General features: G+C 36.6%; 2 protein-coding genes across 2 annotated transcripts; one reads left to right on the forward strand and one right to left on the reverse strand.

The window, feature by feature from the left end:
* Nucleotides 1-244: 244 nt before the first annotated feature.
* LOC138330422 (small ribosomal subunit protein eS10-like) lies at nt 245-7,631 on the reverse strand. The gene is made up of 6 exons (XM_069278028.1): nt 7,557-7,631; nt 6,079-6,220; nt 5,488-5,662; nt 3,284-3,346; nt 2,197-2,252; nt 245-365 (listed from the first exon to the last, which is right to left on the reverse strand). The coding sequence occupies exons 2-6, from the start codon at nt 6,217-6,219 to the stop codon at nt 330-332; spliced, it is 471 nt and encodes a 156-aa protein (XP_069134129.1). The 5' UTR covers nt 6,220; nt 7,557-7,631; the 3' UTR covers nt 245-329.
* Nucleotides 7,595-21,356, forward strand: LOC138330421 (ER degradation-enhancing alpha-mannosidase-like protein 2). The gene is made up of 10 exons (XM_069278027.1): nt 7,595-7,748; nt 11,178-11,288; nt 11,609-11,754; nt 12,018-12,143; nt 12,313-12,524; nt 14,719-14,860; nt 15,539-15,663; nt 17,734-17,878; nt 19,214-19,335; nt 20,220-21,356. Exons 1-10 carry the CDS (start codon nt 7,639-7,641, stop codon nt 21,333-21,335), a joined length of 2,355 nt encoding a protein of 784 aa, XP_069134128.1. The 5' UTR covers nt 7,595-7,638; the 3' UTR covers nt 21,336-21,356.
* The last annotated feature ends 5,978 nt before the right edge of the window (nt 21,357-27,334 follow it).

Raw genomic sequence — 27,334 nt, forward strand, 5'->3', positions numbered from 1 at the left:
TATTGCAGCAGGTACAATTCTACCGCCCTACCTGTAGGGCAGCAGGTACAATTCTAACGCCCTACCTGTAGGGCAGCAGGTACAATTCTAACGCCCTACCTGTAGGGCAGCAGGTACAATTCTAACGCCCTACCTGTAGGGCAGCAGGTACAATTCTAATGCCCTACCTGTACAATTCAACAAGGGAACGACTGATTTAGTAGTCATCAAACTTTGTAGTATAACAGGCTAATCTGGTAAGACAACATGTACTTTTAAAATGAAAATAAAGTCCATTTCTTTGGAGTGTTTTTTTCTTTATTTTGATCCCCCTATTTACAAGATGACATTTATTGTGCAGGCTTTCCACGTCCGAATCCACCTCTCTGAAAACAGAAAAAAAATTGCATTAGAAAACTTCTTTTGATAAGATTCAAATAATATATATGAAGTTGAAACAAATGATAAGTGTTGTATCAAATTTTAATAAAACAAGATAACAAAAAGGAAATCATTACTGTTTATCAATTGATATTATGGTAACTTCAATTTCAAAACCTATTTTGACAAGCAATTCCACAATGTGCACGTACAGAAATGATTTACAATGAGCTGTCCATCATCAATACTCCAGGCGTTACTATCACTCGTTATTCCTTCTTTGCATATTACAGGGTTTTCTCTGTCAACCCCTAGGGTATGACAGATTGCCTGCGATAACCTTTTGAACCTGAAGACAATTACACGACATCACGACTTTTGGTGGTATAACCATTGCTTGGATTATCTATGAAATAATAAATATTGATGTGCAGACGACGGAACCACATTCATATCACAATGAAATTCTTGTTTTTAGGCTAATATCTTTTCTTTTTTTTTTTGCATATAGGAGAAAAAGAATCATTCCCTACCTTGAGGGTCTAACAACAAAATCACAACTCTCAGGGGAATTCCTGAATGTCCAACCCTCGGCAAGCCTCGGATTGGACGTTCATAAATCATTGTTTTCATGGAAAAGTATGATTTTATGCTCACAAACACATGACGTCACAATCAATACCTAACAGCAAGGGCAGACAACTCTGTAATATGAAAAGGCAACCGCAGTGTACCATTAATCTTTTGATGTACATCAAATGACCAAAAACCTGTTAATCTGTAGTTGCCCACAAAGCGTCCAAGGGTATATATAACGATAGTGATAGTAAACCCTGGAGTGTCAAGGATGTGATCTACTCAGCTGTCCCTTATATATTCCTTTCCAAACTTAAGATTATACTTACAAATTGGAACTGTGGGTCAGCACCAGGTCAAACTTAAGATTATACTTACAAATTGGAACTGTGGGTCAGCACCAGGTCAAACTTAAGATTATACTTACAAATTGGAACTGTGGGTCAGCACCAGGTCAAACTTAAGATTATACTTACAAATTGGAACTGTGGGTCAGCACCAGGTCAAACTTAAGATTATACTTACAAATTGGAACTGTGGGTCAGCACCAGGTCAAACTTAAGATTATACTTACAAATTGGAACTGTGGGTCAGCACCAGGTCAAACCTCAGATTATACTTACAAATTGGAACTGTGGGTCAGCACCAGGTCAAACCTCAGATTATACTTACAAATTGGAACTGTGGGTCAGCACCAGGTCAAACTTAAGATTATACTTACAAATTGGAACTGTGGGTCAGCACCAGGTCAAACCTCAGATTATACTTACAAATTGGAACTGTGGGTCAGCACCAGGTCAAACTTAAGATTATACTTACAAATTGGAACTGTGGGTCAGCACCAGGTCAAACCTCAGATTATACTTACAAATTGGAACTGTGGGTCAGCACCAGGTCAAACTTAAGATTATACTTACAAATTGGAACTGTGGGTCAGCACCAGGTCAAACTTAAGATTATACTTACAAATTGGAACTGTGGGTCAGCACCAGGTCAAACCTCAGATTATACTTACAAATTGGAACTGTGGGTCAGCACCAGGTCAAACTTAAGATTATACTTACAAATTGGAACTGTGGGTCAGCACCAGGTCAAACCTCAGATTATACTTACAAATTCGAACTGTGGGTCAGCACCAGGTCAAACTTAAGATTATACTTACAAATTGGAACTGTGGGTCAGCACCAGGTCAAACTTAAGATTATACTTACAAATTGGAACTGTGGGTCAGCACCAGGTCAAACTTAAGATTATACTTACAAATTGGAACTGTGGGTCAGCACCAGGTCCGACTTCGGCCTTCTTATCACTACTGGCTGTAAACAAACATAATACAGAGGATATTATTATGGATAATTAACAATTCTAATTACAACAGATAAGATTTATTACAGATAACTCATTATTTGTATAACAGCAGATTTGTTAAGATTATTCATAATTTATATTTCAAGAGATTTATTAATGAACTATAAATAATCAGTTATTTAAATATTTTAATTTTTTTTTTCAAGCGCTACGCAAATTACAATTTTAATCAATTACCAAATGATTAAGTATCATTTCAATAATCGATTATGAAAGGAAAGCTAGAGTTTCAACCATTGCAAAAACACATTATAAGAGATCGTAAATATACTTCTTAATCCTGCTGTCTCATCTTTCTATGGGGAACAAGCAGTTCAAACATGTATACATATCCAAGAGTGTATAATAGGCTGTCCTCAAATGTTTACCGATTTTAAGAAATTTGTAATGACATTTCATTATTTTCAAGCCATGTGAACAAATTTGACAGAGAAACTTTAGACACAGAGAAGCTAACCTTTCCTCCACCCCCCTAATATACAAGTTAGAGAAGCTAACCTTTCCTCCCCTAATATACAAGTTAGAGAAGCTAACCTTTCCTCCCCTAATATACAAGTTAGAGAAGCTAACCTTTCCTCCACCCCCCTAATATACAAGTTAGAGAAGCTAACCTTTCCTCCACCCCCCTAATATACAAGTTAGAGAACCCTAATATCTAGAGAAGCTAACCTTTCCTCCACCCCCCTAATATACAAGTTAGAGAAGCTAACCTTTCCTCCCCTAATATACAAGTTAGAGAAGCTAACCTTTCCTCACCCCCCTAATATACAAGTTGAGAAGCTAACCTTTCCTCCACCCCCCTAATATACAAGTTAGAGAAGCTAACCTTTCCTCCCCTAATATACAAGTTAGAGAAGCTAACCTTTCCTCCACTCCCCTAATATACAAGTTAGAGAAGCTAACCTTTCCTCCACTCCCCTAATATACAAGTTAGAGAAGCTAACCTACTCTTTCCTCCCCTAATATACAAATTACTTACGTGGTGCACGTCGGTACTCTGACCTGTCGCTGGGGCCAGAGCCTCTTTGTGGTCCTTCTGGACCTAAATAAGAACAAGTAAATATTATAGACCTACTAACTTTCCAGAGCAAAACTTAAAAACATAAGAAAATATATACCGATGGCCTAAGATGAGGTTACAACACCAAACATATGCAGGATTTCCTGTGTTATATATGACAACAGTGGAGAGTCGTTTTGCTGTTTTGCAGTGATAGTCAACTACCACGTGACATTTAGGATGACAGTGATAAACATATAAGACGACCCAGTTATGAAAATTACCATTCATATCATTAACGGTTAGTTCATAACTTTTGGGACTCTACAAAATCATCGATCCTGTTTTACATTCCCATTTTAAAAATTAAAAGCCATTTCAGAAAGGTAGTGGGCCTTTAAAATATTTAAGCTACTAAACTGTAAACTTATATATTAAAGTTATAACAATAGACACTTCAGAATTATGGGTATCGCGAAAAATTTTGTATCGCAATATATCACGATACATCATAAGTGTATTATGATACGTATCATGATATTTTGGTATTATTTTTGTATAATAAGAATTGCATGTTTTTTTTCTGTCAATCACCTAAAAAGAGTATGAAATAAATGTTTTGTCAATATATCACTTTTATTCTTGTTTTTATCTATAAAATGCGAGATAATGTCTGTGTTACTTCCGCTCGATGTTTTGCAAACACTTAACGTTACTACTGGACGGGACTCAGTAGCTGGGTGATGGCGACGCAAGTGAGTCGTCAGGTTCCTTGTTCCGCCACTACATTTAACGATTGCCGTACACAATCGACATCCAGCGATGCTTTCCTCGTTATTTCTTTCCCCTTTACGTACTGTAAGGCCAAAATGCTGCCATACAACCGCCTTTGCTTCGGATTTTTTACGAGGTTATCATTCGTGCCTATGAAGGCCGCCATTTTGAAACGTTACTAAGCACAAGATCAATCATAATCTACGTATGATAACATCACAAAAATCCATCTTAACCTGTACATTTGTCTGAAATGTTGTTTTAGTTTTAATTTTTATACAAATTCTCATTTTAAAAATATTTCCCGTCAAAAACGAAATTTTCACTGAAATATACGGGAAATCCCCGAATGATTCCGAGTGAACCGATACGACTAAATCGTACCGCGATACGTATCATTTTCAAAATGAACCTGGATATATCGGTATACCGATAATACCGCACACCACTAGTTATAACAATAGACACTAGGGATGGGTATCGCGAAAAATTTTGTATCGCGATATATCACGATACATCATAAGTGTATTATGATACATATCATGATATTTTGGTATTATTTTTGTATAATAAGAATTGCATGTTTTTTTCTGTCAATCACCTAAAAAGAGTATGAAATAAATGTTTTGTCAATATATCACTTTTATTCTTGTTTTTATCTATAAAATGCGAGATAATGTCTGTGTTACTTCCGCTCGATGTTATGCAAACACTTAACGTTACTACTGGACGGGACTCAGTAGCTGGGTGATGGCGACGCAAGTGAGTCGTCAGGTTCCTTGTTCCGCCACTACATTTAACGATTGCCGTACACAATCGACATCCAGCGATGCTTTCCTCGTTATTTCTTTCCCCTTTACGTACTGTAAGGCCAAAATGCTGCCATACAACCGCCTTTGCTTCGGATTTTTTACGAGGTTATCATTCGTGCCTATGAAGGCCGCCATTTTGAAACGTTACTAAGCACAAGATCAATCATAATCTACGTATGATAACATCCCAAAAATCCATCTTAACCTGTACATTTGTCTGAAATGTTGTTAAAATATATATTTTAGTTTTAATTTTTATACAAATTCTCATTTTAAAAATATTTCCCGTCAAAAACGAAATTTTCACTGAAATATACGGGAAATCCCCGAATGATTCCGAGTGAACCGATACGACTAAATCGTACCGCGATACGTATCGTTTTCAAAATGAACCTGGATATATCGGTATACCGATAATACCGCACACCACTAATAGACACTTCAGAATTATTGACGTATCAAACATTGACGTATCAAACAGTTTGTTGGGGATGATGGCCACATTTTGTGCGAACATTTTTATTGAGATCAGCAGTCCCCATTTCCAATACAGTTAGTGTCTGGCTTTGAAACGGACTTTAGTTTATCAACACTTACCCTTGGGCCTAGGTCGGGCCGTTTCAGGTCTGGTCTGTCTCTTGAGTGTGGCAGGGACAATCTCTGCGGGGAGATGGAGGAAGTCTCTCAGATACTGGATACCCTCATTGGTAAGGTACCAGTAAAAGTGACGCCACGCAAACTGTTCCCTGACATAGCCCTGGGACTTCAGAGACTGCAACAAAATACCATAGTTTTATGACGGTCAAACAGTAAAATATATGGTTTATTACTTAATTAAATCTCCTATTAAGACAGCAGTAGACATAGACCACAAGAGTTGTGTTTGGAAGTTGAGAACAAGTTTTTGCATCGAGCAGGTTGGAAACCACAATAGGAAGTAGAGACAGCCTCGGAATGCATGACAAACTCACTTTACTGCGATCGAAAATTACTAATGAGGGTTGTAACCAACCTGTCAAGTAGCTATTGTTGTTTAATAATCAAACTTTATTTTAACATTCAAGACTGAGAAAAAAGTCAATGGAACTTAGCCATGCCACCATATTGGACCACAATAACATGTCTTTATTTGTGAACTATTGAATGGTTGAGTGAAACTGTTATCAATATGATAACATATATACATACTGTCAATGCCTTGATGACATGCAGATTGGGGACATCAATCTCGGGATGTTTGGGTGCTCCAAAATCCTTCTTTGCAACAAGGACACCCTCCTTGAACAAGTACTCGTAGATCTGCACACGGTTCTTCTTGGGCATCAACATCCTACAAAACAGAATTTTACATAGTCAATAGTCAGACAATATTGTCATGATTTTGTTACAGATACCCAGCAGCCATCTGTGGAGTCAATAACGTAGTCTTAACCTTATAGTATTCATATACATATATATACACAAAATACAACATGTTGGCACACTCCCACATATGGAGAATAGTCCCGCATTTCACTCAGTAATAAAAATGTTACCCAAATGCAGGATTACGTGGAATGAAAATTTATGAAGTTGTTTTAAACATTTTTATCAAAAAGGGTGTCATAATTTTTTACATGGCACAACACTTACACAACTTTCTAAGTTATTACTCAAATGGGGACAAATTTTGTTGTCTAATTTTTCTGCTTACTATGTAGCTATAAATAGAACACAAATAAAAATGTTAAATTTTGCACTGAATTTCCGATTTCAGTGTAGTCAATGCAGAGCACCTAAATTGTAATTTTACAACCAAGTGAGACAATTAGTGTTGACCGATTCTCGATTTTAATCGATGATCGATTGATTATGATTTTTCCAATGACTATCGATTATGAAAGGTAATCCATTTTCATATCAGAATCCTGCTTTTGGCTATAATGGGTAACAAAATTATCAGAGTCAGATGCTGGAATATTCCTCTGCCATTGTGCACAAACTGTATAAAAGTATATTAAAAGATGTTATTAAATCAATTGTTTAAGCTGATAAGCGTAAGATGTTGCGACATATTATTATAATTACCACAAAGACCACCGCCTATGGGTACGGTTATGAATTAAAATTTGTCAAAGTCTGGTGATTTTGTAAGAAACTCCCATGTTATTCTCCTGGTAAACTTGTCATGTCCTTATATGAAAATAGCTGTTAATATAAGTTACCCTAATCAAACCTTGATAATAACTATCACACTCCATTACTGAAGTTTTATATTAAAAAACATTGTTATTTGCATGCGTCACGTCATGTGAATAAATCGAAACTAAAACAGTGGTGTCATTTCGAGTTAATGGGCCATTATTGCAATATAAATTTAATTAAGAGTTCGTTGCGAATATTTGATAAACATAAATGAATCGTCAGGTTGCATATTTTCTAAAAATATTTTTCTTCGTAGTATTTGAACACTGTTAGAAGAGGTATAAACATATTTGGAAAATGGGCTACATGAGGATTTGTTGAAAAGTCGAAGCCATTTTGACGAGTTTCTTTTGCATTTTAAATGAAAATCTAAATGTACTTCAGTAGTTATGACTCTTCTTAATGTTTATTTTCTATATTTAAGGACGATTAACGTGTTTTGAGGAGAAATTTAACTCGATTTTAAACTGGACTCCACTCACTTTGCCAATAGATTAATGGCGTCAAACCGGAAAAGGAAATAGAAATTGTAACTCTCGAGGAGGACGAGACCGGAGAAAAAAGATGGCAGCTTACAGACGTGTAATCAAGATCTTAGGTTGTTTGCTCTGCTTTATTTACCAATCTTCAATATCGGGCAAAACTTACACGAAGGAAGAGATAGATAAATATAGGTAATTATGTAGATAACTATTCAAATAACACAATAATGTAACACATACCATACAGTAGTACTGTAACTTACTCGAGATAAAATAATCGTCTGCTACTGTAGGAGCTAATTTTATTTTACAGGGTATTTACATCATTAATATCCTTGCAATTGTCTCCAAATCATCACTATCTATTTATTTAAATATTACACAATGCTTTAATTCCCTCCTTTTCTAATCCATTATTTACGAAAGCCGATTGGGGTCATATTAACGGGAATGTTTTTAATTTCTCGTTATGACGAGAAAAAAGTCGTTATTACGAGAATAAAAAGTCGTTATTACCAGTTTTAGAATTCGTTATTACAAGTTTGAAAAGTCGTTATTACGAGAAAAGAGTCGTTATTACAACTTTCAAAAGTCGTTATTACAAGAAAAGAAGTCATTATTAGGAGTTTTAAAAGTCGAGAAAAAAAGTTATTATTACAGTGTAACGTTAGGCCGGTAATTCTGCGCACCTAAAACTTTTGTTGCTGTTTCTGTCATATTGTTTTCGCGGAATGATAATAAAATGCATGTCTTATGATATCAAAATATAAGATTTAAATTTATTGATCATGATATTAAAATACATGTAGTAAGGATATTTTGACAATGATGATGATCATGGTAATGATGATGCGAATTGAGTGATGATGTTAGTGTGCAAAGCTGTAACATGTAACTATAGTGATGCTGTTTACTGAGTGTGATAATGGTAATCAAATATAATTTGCTACTGGGATATGGTGATTAATGAATGACGTTGTATATTGAGTGAATATATGTATGATGATGATGATGATGATGATGAATGAGGGAATGAAGATTATGAATGATTTGTGTGCTGATATCTAATGTAACTTTTACATTTTGAAAACTTCTGAAAAATAAAAAAATACAAAAAATAAAATGCATATCAATAGAAAGGCTGAAGTTTTATCTTTTGAAATATCAGAAACGAAATGGAATATCTATCAAAATATTGGAGTTGCAAGGTGTAAAATGTGGCTACCCATAAGTCTGCACATGTGTAGAATATTGTCATTTCCGGAGAGATTTGACTTGGTATATAGAGACCCATACATGATAGATTGGTTTATCAGTGTCGTGTGCTGATTTCAAAGTATGTTGTTTTGAACATAAATATAATAACTGTTGAACTAGGAATGAAAATCAAATATCTGTAGTGTAAAAACAGATTTCATGATTTTATCTAAATGTTCATAACAATACAGCTTTTCAACATGAACTTTGATGAATTTATGACAATGTTTTGCCGTGATACAAATTTACCGAACGTCTGCTATTTCTTAACAGCAGGAAATGGTGTTGTTTATACAGATGCGCAGAATTACCGGACGTGCAGAATTACCAGACACAATATTATGAGAAATAAAGTTGTTATTATCTTTGTAATTTTAGTCAAATGGATTTACATCCATGGTCATTAACCGATCGCCAGGTGTAAAATAGCTAGCATTGTTCTCGAAAAAACAAACAATGAACATACACAATACAAAATGCAAAATTAGGTGTGGTTTGATTGACAGCTGGCGATCCCTCAAATGTGCCAGAGAAACCAGAGTACCCGAATTACGACTTTTTTTCTCATATTAATAACTTTTTTTCTCTCTTAATAACGACTTTTTTTCTAGAAATAACGACTTTTAAATGTCGTAATAACGACCTTTTTCTCGTAATAACGAGAAATTAAGAAATAAATCCCTATTACGTGAATATGACCCCAATCGGCTCTCGTAACTATTGTACCAACCGGTGAACGATAACATTCTGACAACTATTGAACAGTTGAACAGTATATAGTTGTTGACTGGAATTGAGGGCAACAGATGATTTGTTGGATCTGAAGACATACTGTTTAGAGTTTATTTGTTGGCCGAAAATCCAGACAATAACTGGTTTGTTATACCCATTTACTCAAAACAATGCCTTGACGTCACAAATTGTAGGTGTGACGTCACTCCGGTCCAACAGCACATTATAACAGTCGATTTTAACAGTTCTTTGGACTGCTCAACAAATTAGTTCATCTATTGGCATTTTTGTCAATAGAGTTTATATAGAAACAATTGTATAGGGGTATAACAATAGGAATTGTTACAAAAAAACACAAAAAAAGGAGAGGGGCGCTTATTGGGTCGAACACGGGATTTAATTTTTTTATTCTTATGCGCACATTTGGGACAGCCAAGGACATTGATTGAATAATATTACAGCTGGCAATCCAAATTTGAGATAATATGGCTTAAGGCAAGGCCTTAAAGGGACATTTCACTCAGGCTAATTCTTTTATATAACTAAGAAGCAAAATATAGCATAAATGTATTGTTCTACATTTCTTATGAAACATATAACGTAAAACATTGACAAATTCCACGACATTGTTAAGTATCTTAATTAATATCGTTGAAATATCAAATCGTTGATCAATACGATTAAGCAGGTACAATACAGACGCTGTACCCATACCCGAGCCAAAGTCACGCACGTTAAACAAATAAACTACATAACCACTGACAAGGTGATAAAATGATTTTTAGGCAAGATAATTCACCTAATAAGGTAAACACACTACTGACAGAACGATTTGAGCAGTTCTAGACAAAAGTAGCATTACTCTACGAGCAAGGGACAGGGTTCGGCATACAAGAAGTTCGACCACAATGTGTAATGGCGGACAGCGAGCAAGTTTGAACATCTACACACATGTCACAACCATGGGCTTTTCAGGCATATCACAGTAAAACCGACTGATCTAATTTCCATAAGAACTGGTTTTTTTCCGATATATGTACAAATATTAATGTTCTCTTAGACTGAATTGTCCCTTTAAAGGGCCAGATGTTTCAGTAACCCATTGATTATACAGTACAATGTTAAAAAGAGCAATTTATGGAAATAACGGAGCTGATTTTTTTTTTTCTTATTCATATATCCACAATCTATTCTTGTTTAAAAACCCTTATTTGAGAAGGAAACCCCAATTATAGAATGAAGAAGTTTATTCCCGTAACGGATAGTTTTTGGTCAGCTGATTATATTGGAAGGTGGTCTAAATCACTTGAAGGCTTGCAAATAAAGAGCGATAGCACTGGGTTTCTGCCGGATGAAGATTATATTTGTCAGATCATAAGAGCGTTTGAACCACTTGTTTATATAATGAGTTTACTTCAACATATACATCCATTCAATTTATATAATATTATGTATTGTTCTTATCACTAAGATAAAAATGGTTTATTTAATTCATAAACCTGCTATTTTCTCGTCAAAAGATCTAAATGGGAAAATTTTGTGTGCAGTAGGGCACATTATTTTCAAATAAATTTAATCAAGCTGCCTCACTTTACATATTTATAATTTTAACCACTGTATTGCCTGCTTCAGAGAAAGAGTGCTGCACATGTTTCATCATGCTTATGACGGTTATGTAAATTATGCCTATCCTTATGATGAACTTCGACCACTAACCTGTGATGGGTTTGACACCTGGGGCAGGTGAGAATCACAGATGATATTGGAATAACTTCTTTTGTCTACATAAGTTGTCTTTTCTACATCAATGATAATGCTGATGTTTTATAACTGTAAAGAATTAAAAAACATGACAAACAAAAATGTCTGAAGTTATGACAAGAATTAATTGATAATTTGAACTTTGTTTTTAAAACACAAACTGGTATAACTTGTATTTAATTCATAGTGCTGCCCTGACTAAATCTTTCACTATAAATATTCCAGTAAACCTTGAATATTTGGCTGTTACATGTTACTGTTGTCCTGTTCAGTTGACGACAGTTTTTTGTGATACTTTGCAGTTACTCATTGACATTGATTGATGCTCTGGACACCCTGGCCATAGTGGGCAACTACTCTGAATTTAGACGAGTGGCTCACCTCGTGTCTCAGAAGATGGACTTTGATGTTGATATTAATGTTTCAGTATTTGAAACAAATATTCGAAGTAAGAGTAGATATCATTAAATATGAAATAGGTACCAAGACTTGTTCATATTTCAATGCCATTTTTTATCGGACATTGATAAAATCTCATATTATTTTCAATAAAAGTGTTAAAAGTTAAAAGTGTTGTATCCAATGTGTTTTTTTATTTTTTTTATTTGCGACTTTTATATTTCAATGATCTTTTTTCTATGTGAGGATAAATACCAAATACAACACAGAGTTAGTGAGTGTGATGACCAATATATGCCTTGTGTATTACAGTACTTGGAGGTCTGCTGTCTGCCCATCTGATGTCACACAAGGCAGGACTTGGTTTAGAACCAGGCTGGCCATGTTCTGGCCCTCTCTTGTCCCTGGCTGAGGATGTTGCTCGTCGACTCCTGCCAGGTATATAGGTAGTTTGGCTGTTAGGGTATGCATGAGCATAGAATGTACTGAAAATCTAGAAGTGTTATCAATTCAGAGTGTGAAAATTGGACCTTTTATATCATTTGACCACATCCTTTAGATGATATATCATGACTGTAAAGCCCCATGGGCCTTTTCTATGTTAAAGCTTTTGACACTGTAACTGGCATGCCATATGGGACTGTGAACCTGCGACATGGCGTACCCAAGGGAGAGACGCCCATCACCTGTACTGCCGGTGTGGGCACCTTCATCGTGGAGTTTGGTACACTTAGTAGACTGACCGGAGACCCTGTGTTCGAAAAGGTTGCCATGAGAGCTCTCCGAGCCCTTTGGAACTATAGGTCACAACTTGGAATGGTAAGAAATCCTGGGATAAGCCCTTACGTCACATCCTGTCCTGTTCAGTCCTGTTGAAACATGTTGTCACATTTTATCCTGTTCAGTCCTATCCCAACATATTGTCACATCCTGTCCTGTTCAGTCGTATCCCAACATGTTGTCACATCCTGTCCTGTTCAGTCCTGTTCAAACATGTTGTCACATCCTGTCCTGTTCAGTCCTATCCCAACATGTTGTCACATCCTGTCCTGTTCAGTCCTATCCCAACATGTTGTCACATCCTGTCCTGTTCAGTCCTATCCCAACATGTTGTCACATCCTGTCCTGTTCAGTCCTGTTCAAACATGTTGTCACATCCTGTCCTGTTCAGTCCTGTTCAAACATGTTGTCACATCCTGTCCTGTTCAGTCCTGTTCAAACATGTTGTCACATCCTGTCCTGTTCAGTCCTGTTCAAACATGTTGTCACATCCTGTCCTGTTCAGTCCTGTTGAAACATGTTGTCATATCCTGTCCTGTTCAGTCCTGTCCCAACATGTTGTCACGTCCAGATCCTGTCCTGTTCAGTCGTATCCCAACATGTTGTCACATCCTGTCCTGTTCAGTCGTATCCCAACATGTTGTCACATCCTGTCCTGTTCAGTCGTATCCCAACATGTTGTCACATCCTGTCCTGTTCAGTCGTATCCCAACATGTTGTCACATCCTGTCCTGTTCAGTCCTGTTGAAACATGTCACATCCTGTCCTGTTCAGTCGTATCCCAACATGTTGTCACATCCTGTCCTGTTCAGTCGTATCCCAACATGTTGTCACATCCTGTCCTGTTTCTATCCCAACATGTTGTCACATCCTGTCCTGTTCAGTCCTATCCCAACATGTTGTCACATCCTGTCCTGTTCATCCTGTCCCAAACATGTTGTCACATCCTGTCCTGTTCAGTCCTGTTTCAAACATGTTGTCACATCCTGTCCTGTTCAGTCCTGTTGAAACATGTTGTCACATCCTGTCCTGTTCAGTCCTGTTGAAACATGTTGTCATATCCTGTCCTTCAGTCCTGTTCCCAACATGTTGTCACATCCAGATCCTGTCCTGTTCAGTCAGTCGTATCCCAACATGTTGTCACATCCTGTCCTGTTCAGTCGTGTATCCCAACATGTTGTCACATCCTGTCCTGTTCAGTCGTATCCCAACATGTTGTCATATCCTGTCCTGTTCAGATCCTTCCTGTTGAAACATGTCACATCCTGTCCTGTTCAGTCCTATCCCAACATGTTGTCACATCCTGTCCTGTTCAGTCCTGTTGAAACATGTTGTCACATCCTGTCCTGTTCAGTCCTGTTGAAACATGTTGTCACATCCAGATCCTGTCCTGTTCAGTCGTACCCCAACATGTTGTCACATCCTGTCCTGTTCAGTCGTATCCCAACATGTTGTCATATCCTGTCCTGTTCAGTCCTGTTGAAACATGTCACATCCTGTCCTGTTCAGTCCTGTTGAAACATGTTGTCACATCCTGTCCTGTTCAGTCGTATCCCAACATGTTGTCACATCCTATCCTGTTCAGTCCTATCTCAACATGTTGTCACGTCCCCAGAACACTTCAGTTTTCAAAATTAGCTAGCAAATGACTTATGAGATTTTGATAATGTGTTATACATATGTACAAGAATACTGTACTATGAATTGGTGTGTTGGTATGATTAGTCTTGTGATGCCAAAATCTAATGGAGATATAAACAACTGGATGTACTGTTCTCTTTGAATTTTTATGAACCGTAGACATATCAGGAACTTACATTTCTTGAACCTGACAAAGCTAGAACAGCCTGGAGTGCTTGAACTATCATGTTTGTTCATTAAGAGTTAGATGGTTTCATACCATGTAGGTATGTGTGAAATCAATGTTCAACTATAAAAATTAGACAAAATATTACAAGACTTGTTGTAACAGGAAAGGAGAAACTGTATAGCAGCCATAAACCTTAATCTCCAAATACCATGACTCCTTCCTCCTTCCTCTAAAACATAGGGTACCAATACGGTAACAGGAGAGGAGAAAATGTAGTAACCAGATCGGGGTTCAAACCCAGTACCTCCAAGCGGGATGCTCTACTGATTGCGCTATAATTGACTGACTCAGTTCTATCAGATACCAACACAATATATCTAAATAGTACGAAGTCTCATGTAAACTTTCTCCTGTACGCTGTAGGTTGGAAACCATGTGGATGTTAAAACAGGGAAGTGGACTGCCTTGGACTCTGGGATAGGCGGTGGGATAGACTCGTACTTTGAGTACTTGGTGAAAGGTGGAATCATGTTTGAGATTCCAGAACTCCTACAGATGTTTCATGGTTTGTAGAGATACAAGTAAAATAACTATACCACTATACAACTACTACAGTTAACAAATTCTCCTTGTGTAAGCATGCTGTTTAATCTTCCATCGTCAAAAGCTAGCATGTATTGTTTCAATGAATTGTAATATATACCATATTTGCCATATTTAGCGCCCAGGGCACTTCAACTTGTAACAATCCAAGGGGTTATTAGTGAACTAAAATGTAAGTTGTGGAGGAAAAAGTCAGCCATATTTTAACATTTTCTGTCCTCATGACACATTTATCTGTTACAGTAAACATACAAATGCCTCTTTTCCTTTGAGACACATTATTTTGTCGTAATTCACAAGTTCATGTAATATAGGTTCCAATGCTAATGTTAGAAGCATCATATGTAAAACATCATTAAATGCATGGGACGGGGTGCATATAAGGGGAAGGGTGCTAATTACTGTGACTACAGTATATTATTTAGCTCTGGGAATACCCAGCCCTAATAGGTAAGCTAGATTTATATTTTCATTCTGATTTTAGATAAGATTTAAATTCTAAGTAAGCAAAGTTGAGGTCATGAAATGGGAAGGGGCGCTCATTGGATTGACTATGGTACGGTTGATAACATTGTTTAGTCTGACACTGGTAATATTTTTAATGTTTTATTTGACCCTGATAGATTTCTATTGCTTCCAGAATATGAGAAGCCTATCAATAACTTCATGAAAAGAGACGACTGGTACCTGTGGGCCCATATGAACAAAGGGGGGATAACTCTTCCAATGTTCACATCTTTAGATGCTTACTGGCCGGGGATACAAGTAAGTCTATTAGCAATATCACAAACTATTTTTTACAGGAGAATATCAATTTTAGAATTATATTAACCATTGTTTTCTTGCTTGAAGTACTATACAATATTATATTCATACAATGGGCGTTAAAAATGGTTTCCTTTTGGAATTGATTGCTTTGGGAGAGATATATTATAAAATTGTGATAGGATTTGTTCTCAAAATCTTGTATTCATCGGAAGATGACTTATGTCTGTTAATTGTTCAGCTAAAAAGATTGCAATATTTTTATTCTAGAGTATGCTGGGTAACATTGACAAAGTTCTAGAGTATGCTGGGTAACATTGACGGTGCTATGGTGACACTCTCTCTTTTATTCTAGAGCATTCTGGGTAACATTGAAGTTGTTCTAGAGCATGCTGGGTAACATTTACAGTGTCTAGAGTATGCTGGGTAACATTGACAAAGTTCTAGAGCATGCTGGGTAACATTGACAGTGTCTAAAGTATGCTGGGTAACATTGACAGTGTCCTAGAGCATGCTGGGTAACATTGACGGTGTTCTAGAGCATGCTGGGTAACATTGACAAAGTTCTAGAGTATGCTGGGTAACATTGACGGTGCTATGGATACACTCTCTCTTTTATTCTAGAGCATTCTGGGTAACAATGACAGTGTTTCTAGAGTATGCTGGGTAACATTGATGGTGTTCTAGAGTTATGCTGGGTAACATTGATGGTGTTCTAGAGCATGATTATTCTGGTATGCTGGGTAACATTGATGGTGTTCTAGAGCATGCTGGGTAACATTGATCGTGTTCTAGAGTATGCTGGGTAACATTGATGGTGTTCTAGAGCATGCTGGGTAACATTGACAGTGTTCTAGAGTATGCTGGGTAACATTGATCGTGTTCTAGAGCATGCTGGGTAACATTGACAGTGTTCTAGAGTATGCTGGGTAACATTGACAGTGTTCTAGAGCATGCTGGGTAACATTGACAGTGTTCAAGAGCATGCTGGGTAACATTGACAGTGTTCTAGAGTATGCTGGGTAACATTGATGGTGTTCTAGAGTATGCTGGGTAACATTGATGGTGTTCTAGAGCATGCTGGGTAACATTGATGGTGTTCTAGAGTATGCTGGGTAACATTGATGGTGTTCTAGAGCATGCTGGGTAACATTGATGGTGTTCTAGAGCATGCTGGGTAACATTGATGGTGTTCTAGAGTATGCTGGGTAACATTGATGGTGTTCTAGAGCATGCTGGGTAACTGAATGGTGTTCTAGAGAGTATGCTGGGTAACATTGATGGTGTTCTAGAGTTGGATAACATTGATGGTGTTCTAGAGCATGTTGGGTAACATTGACGGTGTCCTAGAGCATAGCTGGGTAACATTGACAGTGTTCTAGAGCATGCTGGTAACCATTAATGGTGTCTAGAGCATGCTGGGTAACATTGATGGTGTGCTAGAGCATGCTGGTAACATTGACGGTGTTCTATGAGCATGCTGGGTAACATTGACGGTGTCTAGAGCATGCTGGGTAACATTGACATTGTTCTAGAGCATGCTGGGTAACATTGATGGTGTTCTAGAGCTTGCTGGTAACAATGACAGGTGTTCTAGAGCATGCTGGGGTAACATGACAGTGGGTATGCTGGGTAACATTGACGGTGTTCTAGAGCATGCTGGGTAACATTGTTCTAGAGCATGCTGGGTAACATTGACAGTGCTATGGTGACACTCTCTCTTTCTAGAGCATGCTGGGTAACATTGACATGGTGTTCTAGAGCATGCTGGGTAACATTGACGGTTTATTCTAGAGCATGCTGGGTAACATTGACAGTGCTATGGTGACACTCTCTCTTTTTATTCTAGAGCATGCTGGGTAACATTGCATGCTGGGTAACATTGTAACGGTGCTATGGTGACACTCTCTCTTTTATTCTAGAGCATGCTGGGTAACATTGACGGTGCTATGGTGACACTCTCTCTTTTATTCTAGAGCATGCTGGGTAACATTGACGGTGCTATGGTGACACTCTCTCTTTTATTCTAGAGCATGCTGGGTAACATTGACGGTGCTATGGTGACACTAGAGCATGCTGGGTAACATTGACGGTGCTATGAAGACGATGCATAATTTTCACCAAGTCTGGAAGCAGTACGGTTTCACACCTGAGTACTATAATATCCCTAAGAATGAAGTCCATGGAGGAAGAGAAGGATATCCATTACGACCAGGTATTAATATAGGAACGTATTCAAATCTTTCAAAACTGTTGCATATTACAGAGTTATCTGCCCTTGTATGTAGCTATTGCCTGTGCTGCCATGTGTCCGCTAGCTCAACATCATATTTTGTTGTTCACAAGTACCAAGTAATCTACCATCAAGGGGAGGTAACTCTACAAAGACAGAATTGGCACTCCAGAGAAATTCTTGAGAACTTTTTTTTGTAACTTTAATGATAACAAGACTCAGTCAAGAAATATGGTGATGTGATAGGATTAAATACAAAATTTAAAAGGACTATGTATGGTCTATTTGGCCACCGAATCCATCAAATTTACAAACCTGTTATATAGTAATTAAATTAGGGAATTTCAAATATCTAGTACATCCGTGATACAATCGGTATGGTGAGAGTATATTACTGCAGAACATTGGATGTGTAACTGATTTGCAACTGGAGTTGCTATGGTAACCATCCAAAATAGTGATTGATTTGGGGGGAAAATGGGTCATGCCATAAGCATATTATTTGAGTCTGGAAATAGGATGGAATACACATTGTACATATATTTTTTGTTAACTTTTTTGATGTAGTTAGCTCACAGAGAGCTTCAGAAATTTTTTCCAAGAGTTAAATTCCATATGCCTTTGTTTTGTCAAACACCCAGTACCTTACTCCTTGATCACATGAATGACTGTTTTACACAAACAATAGATTAGTTGTGTTAAATACTTAACCTTTAATTTCAATATACAATAATGGTCCTATGTGTAGGAACACATCTAGAATTATCTCCCTTGAAAAAATTATTTGCAATATTGCCCGAGAGAAAATAATTCATCGCAGAGAGACAATACTAAATGTATCCCAACATACAGACACATAATTATTCTATTATACACAACAATTTTAAAATAATATACATGCGCTATGTATTTACAATGTATGTCAGAGTTAATTGAGAGTGCTATGTATTCATAATGGATTTCAGAGTTAATTTAGAGTGCTATGTATTTATGTATTTACAATGTATTTCAGAGTTAATTTAGAGTGCTATGTATTTACAATGTTTTTCAAGAGTTAGTGAGAGTGCTATGTATTTATAATGTATTTCAGAGTTATTGAGAGCGCTATGTATTTACAATGTATTTCAAGTTTAATTGAGAGCACTATGTATTTACAATGTAGTTAATTTATAGTGCTATGTATTTACAATGTATTTCAGAGTTAATTTAGAGTGCTATGTATTTACAATGTTTTTCAAGAGTTAGTTGAGAGTGCTATGTATTTATAATGGATTTCAGAGTTAATTTAGAGTGCTATGTATTTACAATGTATTTCAGAGTTAATTGAGAGCGCTATGTATTTGTACCGAGCCACCAAGGATCCGTACCTACTGGACATTGGAGTGGATATACTGGAGTCTATCGAACACAGCACCAAAACCAAGTGTGGATATGCCACGGTTTGTAGCTTCCCAGACTCACCACAACCATATACAGTCATTTATGTCTCCTAGAATTACAAACTGTCTGTCATCCATTAATCTCAACTTCTCCTAAACTACTGAACCAATTTCATTGAAACTGAAAAGTGATGTTAAGGATTCTGCGTAGATGTGCATGGAGGTTTTTTCCCACAAAACTATTTGTTTCCATGGTAATAAGGCCACTATACATATTTTATAAAAATTACCATAACTCATTTTTCTCCAGATCAATGTTCTTAAGGGTTTTAGAGGTTGACAAATGTAATGGTTATTATATAGTTTTTATGACATCAAATGTAATTGGCTGTCAAGTCTACCAAACATCAAAATGAATACAACTGAATTTTTTATATAAATGACTTGTGAGCATATTTGGTGCTATTTTTTTTAAATGACTATGGTCTCAAATGAATGGTAAGGTGTATGTATTAGTTTCCCATTAGCTTACAGTTCTAGAGGGACTTACAAAATATTAGGATCTTTAAAATAAGAGAGCAAACACAAAACTACTAGCTGTTTTAGTAAAACCCATCAGTGGTACCCACAGAGTTGGCAATAAGAGACAACAAAACAGACAAAGTAAAAGATCAAAACCTGAATGGTGAAGTGGATGTCACTTAAATCAAGTTACAGAGACACAGCACAAAAAGCATTTCAGAAAGACAAATGATTTATGAAGATGTGTGTGTGTTTATGATATTGCTAAATTTTCCATTTATATTTATGTACAATTTACATGTAGTCTCTCTCCTTTCATAATTTTAGACAACTACTCTCATAGAATAGATTTGGTAGACATTTTTGGTAGACATTAGGCTGGGAAATCCTTTTTTCACTAAAATGCTATCTTTGTATTTCAGGTGAAAAATGTAGCCACACATGAATTGGAAAATAGAATGGAGAGCTTTTTCTTGGCAGAAACAACAAAATATCTGTATTTACTGTTTGACACAGATAACTTTATCCATAACAATGGGAGTACGGGCACAGTGATCCAAACGCCAAACGGAGAATGTGTGATAGACGCAGGAGGGTATTTCTTCAATACCGAGGCTCATCCAATTGATGTAGCCTGTGTGTACTGCTGCAGCTCCCAGAAGAAGGAGGAGGATAAGATCATACAGGGCCTGCACGACCAGCTAGATCTGTTGTCTATGTTTGGGATTGTAGAGCCATCGGACACTGTCCGGGGGACAAAGTGGAAAGATCTCCGCAGGGAGATGGTACAGCAGCAAAGACAGGAAGCTCTACTCCAACAAATGGAACAGGTGAAGCTAGAGAGCTTAAAACAAGAAATCAATAGAAACGGTGATGTCAAGGTTAAAACGGAACCCAAAGACACAGTAGAGATCATACTCAACGATAGAAAATCAGGAAAGGATGAAAATAACCCAAATATTGAAATGATAAAGATTAGTACAGCACCAACCAAAGACTCGTCGGAGATAAATGAAACTGACAAAAATACAACAGTGCCTACCTCAGATTCTCTAAGTGACGCAGCAGATCTCAGAACGGAAAGTAAAGAATCTACAGAGGAACCGAATCTCACCCAAACAGAGTCAGATCATGTTCAAAGGTCAAAGGACAAAGATCAAGAAGAAACAACAGAAAAAGAGAGTAAAAGTGAAACAATATCCCCACCTATAGAACTCAAGAAAGAGAAATCCAGTGTTCCATCCCAACCACTAGCTCCCACTAAGTCATTTGCAGAGCATGTGCGAGAAAAATCTCAAAGAAAAAATCCTATTAATTCAGCAGCAGCAAATTTAGATAAATTATTTTCTTTTATTTTAAATAAACTTAGTAAAAATGAACCTGAAGAAAAGGTTCCTAATATTTATACACTATATAAACTGATGCAGTATTACCCACTTGGGTATAAAACAGACCCCGCCATGATGGTTTGTCCTGCACAACCTTTTCATATGAGGATGTCCGTTATGGGAGAAATGTTTGCTGATGTAGGATATTGAAATAGAGAAATCCAAATATCATTGAGAGTTTTGTTTTTATTCTCATCACTATGTCTTTCGTTGTGCGTCATCCGTCCTTCGTTGTGCGACAATAAACAATTCAAACATAAACAATAAAACATTTTCGACTTCTTCTCCAGAACCATGGAACCAAATTTAGTGAAATTTTGCAGAAACGTTTATAGCCAAAGGTCCATCTAAATTGTGAATTATATGGTCCCAGCCCTCTACGAACCTGAGGGGTGGGGCCAAAAGGGGTCAAATAGGCTAAAACTTTAAAAAAAATTCTTCTGAAATTCCGGAAATGGTAAAATCAAATACTCTTCAAAGATAGAAAGGTCTTAAGTCCTTTACAAAAAATGTGAATTATGACCCTGGGGTCTCACGTTTACCCCTGGGGAGGGGGATAGTTTTCCATAGTTTATATATAGTTTGAGCATTATTTGGTCATTTGTAATAGGAAATGAGCAATGACTGGCACCCAGGGACCTGAGGGGTGGGGCCAAAAGGGGTCAAATAGGCTTAAACTTTAAAAATCTTCCTCTGAGATTCCGAGAGAGAGAACTCATATAGGCTATGCCTGTTGTTCAATCCTTTTTCCAATTGGGAAAACAGGGAAACTGTATTTCTGAAGTGGGAAAACAGAAACTGTATTTCTGAAGTGGGAAAACAAACTGTATTTCTGAAGTGGTAACAGAGAAACTGAATTTCGTAAGTGGGAAAACAGAGAAACTGTATTTCTGAAGTAGGAAAACAGGGCAACTATATTTCTGAAGTGGGAAAAACAGAGAAATTGTATTTCTGAAGTGGAAAACAGAAACTGTATTTCTGAAATGAGAAAACAAACTGTATTTCTGAAGTGGGAAAACAGAGAAACTGAATTTCTGTAAGTGGTAAAACAGGGAAAATTTCTGAAGTGGGACAACAGAGACACTGTATTTCTGAAGTGGGAAAACAGAAATTGTATTCCTGAAGTGGGAAAAACAAGGAAACAGTATTTCTGAAGTGGGAAAACAGGGAAAGTGTATTTCTGAAGTGGGAAAACAGAGAAACTGTATTTCTGAAATGAATCTGTATTTCGAAGTGGGAAAAAACAGAAACTGTATTTCTCAAGTGGGAAAAAACTGTATTTCTCAAGTGGGAAAACAGAAACTTTATTTTTGAAGTGGGAAAAAGGAGAAACTGTATTTTGAAGTTCGAACTGTATTTTGAGTGGGAAAACAGAGAAACTGTATTTCTGAAGTAGGAAAACGGAAACTATTTCTGAAGTTGGAAAAAGCGAAACTGTATTTCTGAAGTGGGAAACAGAGAAACTGTATTTCTGTAGTGGGAAAACAGAGAAACTGTATTTCATGAAGTGGGAAAACAGGGAAACTGTATTTATAAGTGGGAAAACAGGGAAACTGTATTTCTGAAGTGGGAAAACAGAGAAACTGTATTTCTGAAGTGGGAAAACAGGGAAACTGTATTTCTGAAGTGGGAAAACAGAAACTGTATTTCTGAAGGTGGGAAAACAAAAACTGTATTTCTGAAGTTGAAAAACAGGAAACTGTATTTCTGAAGTGGGAAAACAGAGGAACTGTATTTCTGAAGTGGGAAACAGAGAAACTGTATTTCTGAAGTGGGAAAACAGAGAAACTGTATTTCATAAGTGGGAAAACAGGGAAACTGTATTTCTGAAGTGGGAAAACAGAGAAACTGTATTTCTGAAGTGGGAAAACAGGGAAACTGTATTTATGAAGTGGGAAAACAGAGAAACTGTATTTCTGAAGTGGAAAAGAAACTGTATTTCTGAAGTGGGAAAACAGAGAAACTGTATTTCTGAAGTGGGAAAACAGAGAAACTGTATTTCTGAAGTGGGAAAACAGGAAACTGTATTTCTGAAAGTGGGAAACTTATTTTGAGGGAAACTGTATTTCTGAAGTGGGAAAACAGAGAAACTGTATTTCTGAAGTGGGAAAACAGGAAACTGTATTTCTGAAGTGGGAAAAAGGGAAACTGTATTTCTGAAGTGGAAAACAGAGAAACTGTATTTCTGAAGTGGAAAAAGAGAAACTGTATTTCTGAAGTGGGAAAAACAGAGAAACTGTATTTCTGAAGTGGGAAAACAGGGAAACTGTATTTCTGAAGTGGAAAAAACTATTTGATGGAAGAACTGTATTTCTGAAGTGGGAAAACAGAGAAACTGTATTTCTGAAGTGGGAAAACAGGGAAAACTGTATTTCTGAAGTGGGGAAAAGAGAAACTGTATTTCTGAAGTGGAAAACAGAGAAACTGTATTTCTGAAGTGGGAAAAAGGAAACTGTATTTCTGAGTGGAAAAAGAACTGTATTTCTGAAGTGGGAAACAGGAAAACTGTATTTCTGAAGTGGGAAAACAGGGAAACTGTATTTCTGAAGTGGGAAAACAGAGAAACTGTATTTCTGAAGTGGGAAACAGAAACTGTATTTCTGAAGTGGAAATAAGTGGGAAACAGAGAAACTGTATTTCTGAAGTGGGAAACAGAGAAACTATATTTCTGAAGTGGGAAAACAAAGAAACTGTATTTCTGAAGTGGTAACAGAGAAACTGTATTTCTGAAGTGGGGAAAAAGGGAAACTGTATTTCTGAAGTGGGAAAACAGAAACTGTATTTCTGAAGTGGGAAAACAGGGAAACTGTATTTCTGAAGTGGGAAAACAGGAAACTGTATTTCTGAAACGGGAAAACAGAAACTGTATTTCTGAAGTGGGAAAACAGAGAAACTGTATTTCTGAAGTGGGAAAACAGAGAAACTGTATTTCTGAAGTGGGGAAACAGGGAAACTGTATTTCTGAAGTGGGAAAACAGAAACTGTATTTCTGAAGTGGAAACAAAATGTATTTCTGAAGTGGGAAACAGAGAAACTGTATTTCTGAAGTGGGAAAAAAAGGAAACTGTATTTCTGAAGTGGGAAAACAGGAAACTGTATTTCTGAAGTGGAAACAGAGAACTTATTCTAGTGGGAAAACTGTTTCTGAAGTGGGAAAAAGAAACTGTATTTCTGAAAGTGGGAAAACAGAGAAATTTTATTTCTGAAGGGAACAGGAAAATATTTTGAGTAGAAAAAACAAATTACTTAAAGTGGGGTAACTGTATTTCTGAAGTGGTAACAGAGAAACTGTATTTCTGAAGTGGGAAAACAGGGAAACTGTATTTCTGAAGTGGGAAAACAGAGAGAAACTGTATTTCTGAAACGGGAAAACAGAAACTGTATTTCTGAAGTCGGAAATATTTCTGAAGTGGGAAAATCTGAAGTGGGAAAAGAGAAACTGTATTTCTGAAGTGAGAAAACAGAGAAACTGTATTTCTGAAGTAGGAAAACGGAAACTATTTCTGAAGTTGGAAAAGCGAAACTGTATTTCTGAAGTGGGAAATTAGAGGAACTGTATTTCTGTAGTGGGAAACAGAGAAACTGTATTTCATAAGTGGGAAAACAGGGAAACTGTATTTATGTAGTGGGAAAACAGGGAAACTGTATTTCTGATGTGGGAAAACAGAAACTGTATTTCTGAAGTTGGAAAACAGAGAAACTGTATTTCTGAAGGGGGGAAACGGAAACTATTTCTGAAGTTGAAAAAGCGAAACTGTATTTCTGAAGTGGGAAATTAGAGGAACTGTATTTCTGTAGTGGGAAACAGAGAAACTGTATTTTTGAAGTGGGAAAACAGAGAAACTGTATTTCATAAGTGGGAAAACAGGGAAACTGTATTTATGATGTGGGAAAAGAGAAACTGTAATTCTGAAGTGGGAAAACAAACTGTATTTCTGAAGTGGGAAAACAGAGAAACTGAATTTCGTAAGCGGTAAAACAGACACTGTATTTCTGAAGTGGGAAAACAGAGAAACTATTTCTGAAGTGGGAAAACAGAGACTGTCTTTCTGAAGTAGGAAAACAGAAACTGTATTTCTGAAGTGGAAACAGAGAAACTGAATTTCTGAAGTGGGAAAACAGAATCTGTATTTCTGAAGTGGGAAAACAGAGAAACTGTATTTCTGAAGTGGGAAAACACAGAAACTGTATTTCTGAAGTTGGAAAACAGGGAAACTGTATTTCTGAAGTGGGAAAACACAGAAACTGTATTTATGAGGTGGGGAAACAGGGAAACTGTATTTCTGAAGTCGGAAAACAGAAAATCTATTTCTGAAGTGGGAAAACAAACTGTATTTCTGAAGTGGGAAAATAGAAACTGTATTTCTGAAAAGGGAAAATATACACGATTACTTAAAGGGTAATTACCTTTTAGCGACAGCATGGCTGTACCTCTTTATTGACTCAGACTTTAGAAAATTGGCTATGAATAACGCTGTTGTTGAGTTTTGAAAATTGAAACTGAGCAAAATTATTGGGAAGTTAAAGGTGAAGTAGAGCCTAAAATACAAACATAATGGGGCTTTATACCAAAAACAGTTACCATGGATTGGTGTGTAGGTGAACTGTTTTAACATATTGTCTGGTCTTTTTAAAAATAAAAGAATTTCCATGAAAATGTGTACATCAAATTCTTTAGGTCTATACAGAAATGAAAATACGTAAAATTGGAATTTCTAATGGGGAAAAGTTACTTTCGTAAAAAGAAAATGAAGAGATATCTCATCTATTTTTAAATGTGAATATGATCTTTAAAACTATGTAGAAGCCTAGATAAAACATGTTGACAAAAACTCCAAAACTACTCATCCCGAAGCAAATTTAATGAAATTGTTCATAAACCTTTTAATGAATAAGGCCAATGAACGATGTAAATAATACAATCCCACCCCAAGGAGCTGTGGAGGAAGCCACACTGACCAAAGACCAAAATATTTCTCATTTCAGAGTTTATAGAATCATATTTTCTTCATTGATCGCAAGGTCTTAAGACCGTTTATGTAAATTGTAAATTTCGTGACCGCTGAGTCTTATATTTTGCCCTTGGAAGAGGGTCAAATTTATTATAGTTTATATATATGGGCACACATTTAAAATGAGTACTATTCGTTCAAATTCCATAGAAAATGAGACAAGTTTAGCTAGAACTGTTAACCCAGGAAATTATTTTAACGTCATAGACAATAAATTCTGGTTGGCACTCAGGGTCCTGAGAAGCGGGGCCAAAGTCGTCAAAATGACTAAAATTCGAAAGTCTTCTATATTTACGGATATTATGGAATCAAACAATCTTGAACTTCAAAGATTAAATGAAAGGATAGATAGAAAATATAACTTTCATGAAAAGATTCGGAGTTTTTCTCTATTATGTCACCAAAAGTTCAGATCTTCTATCACCTTGGCCCACCTGTGTCAGTCATGTATTTGTAAAGGCCCGCGGGCCTCTTGATTTTAGCGTGAAATTGCTTGTCAATTGTAAAAACAAATCATTTTACATAGATACAGATCCACTGGCAAATCTGGGGACATAATCGTATGTAATTAACACACAATCACAAGCATCATAGGGTAGTTTATCGATCAGCCAATCATCAGCATACAACACAATGATATTGAGCTTTCACACAGAATTGTTTGAAACACAATGTCATTATAGTAATAAACTGTGAAACATCAAATGTTGCGCTTTTACACGTGATTACTACTTACGAAAATCAAACGCCACGAAAAGAATACAACTACAGAGAATTATTGTTATTGTCTTGATACTCTCGAAATTAATTAGGGAAAGTCGGTAAACACGAAAGGTACCGCGAAACGAAATTGATTTACATCATTATTATAATGCACATCATAATACATAGATAGGCTCCATTATCATTATCAATTTAGCCTAAAGTCACACTTTGATGGTTTCAGTCCCACCTGACCCTGGTATGATTGTCATGCATATGTGTCAATATTCCATCTTTGATGTTGTCATCTGCTCTTGCATCCACCTGATTTTTCTCTCAAAAACATAATGACATTTCAGGGAACGCCTGCTTTACTTTTCAAATGAGATCGTTCAGTATTTCACAAGTTGGAGAGGACGACAAGAATTCGTTGAA

This window comes from Argopecten irradians, chromosome 8, assembly GCF_041381155.1.
Source record: "Argopecten irradians isolate NY chromosome 8, Ai_NY, whole genome shotgun sequence".
NCBI classification, from domain to species: Eukaryota; Metazoa; Mollusca; class Bivalvia; order Pectinida; family Pectinidae; genus Argopecten; species Argopecten irradians.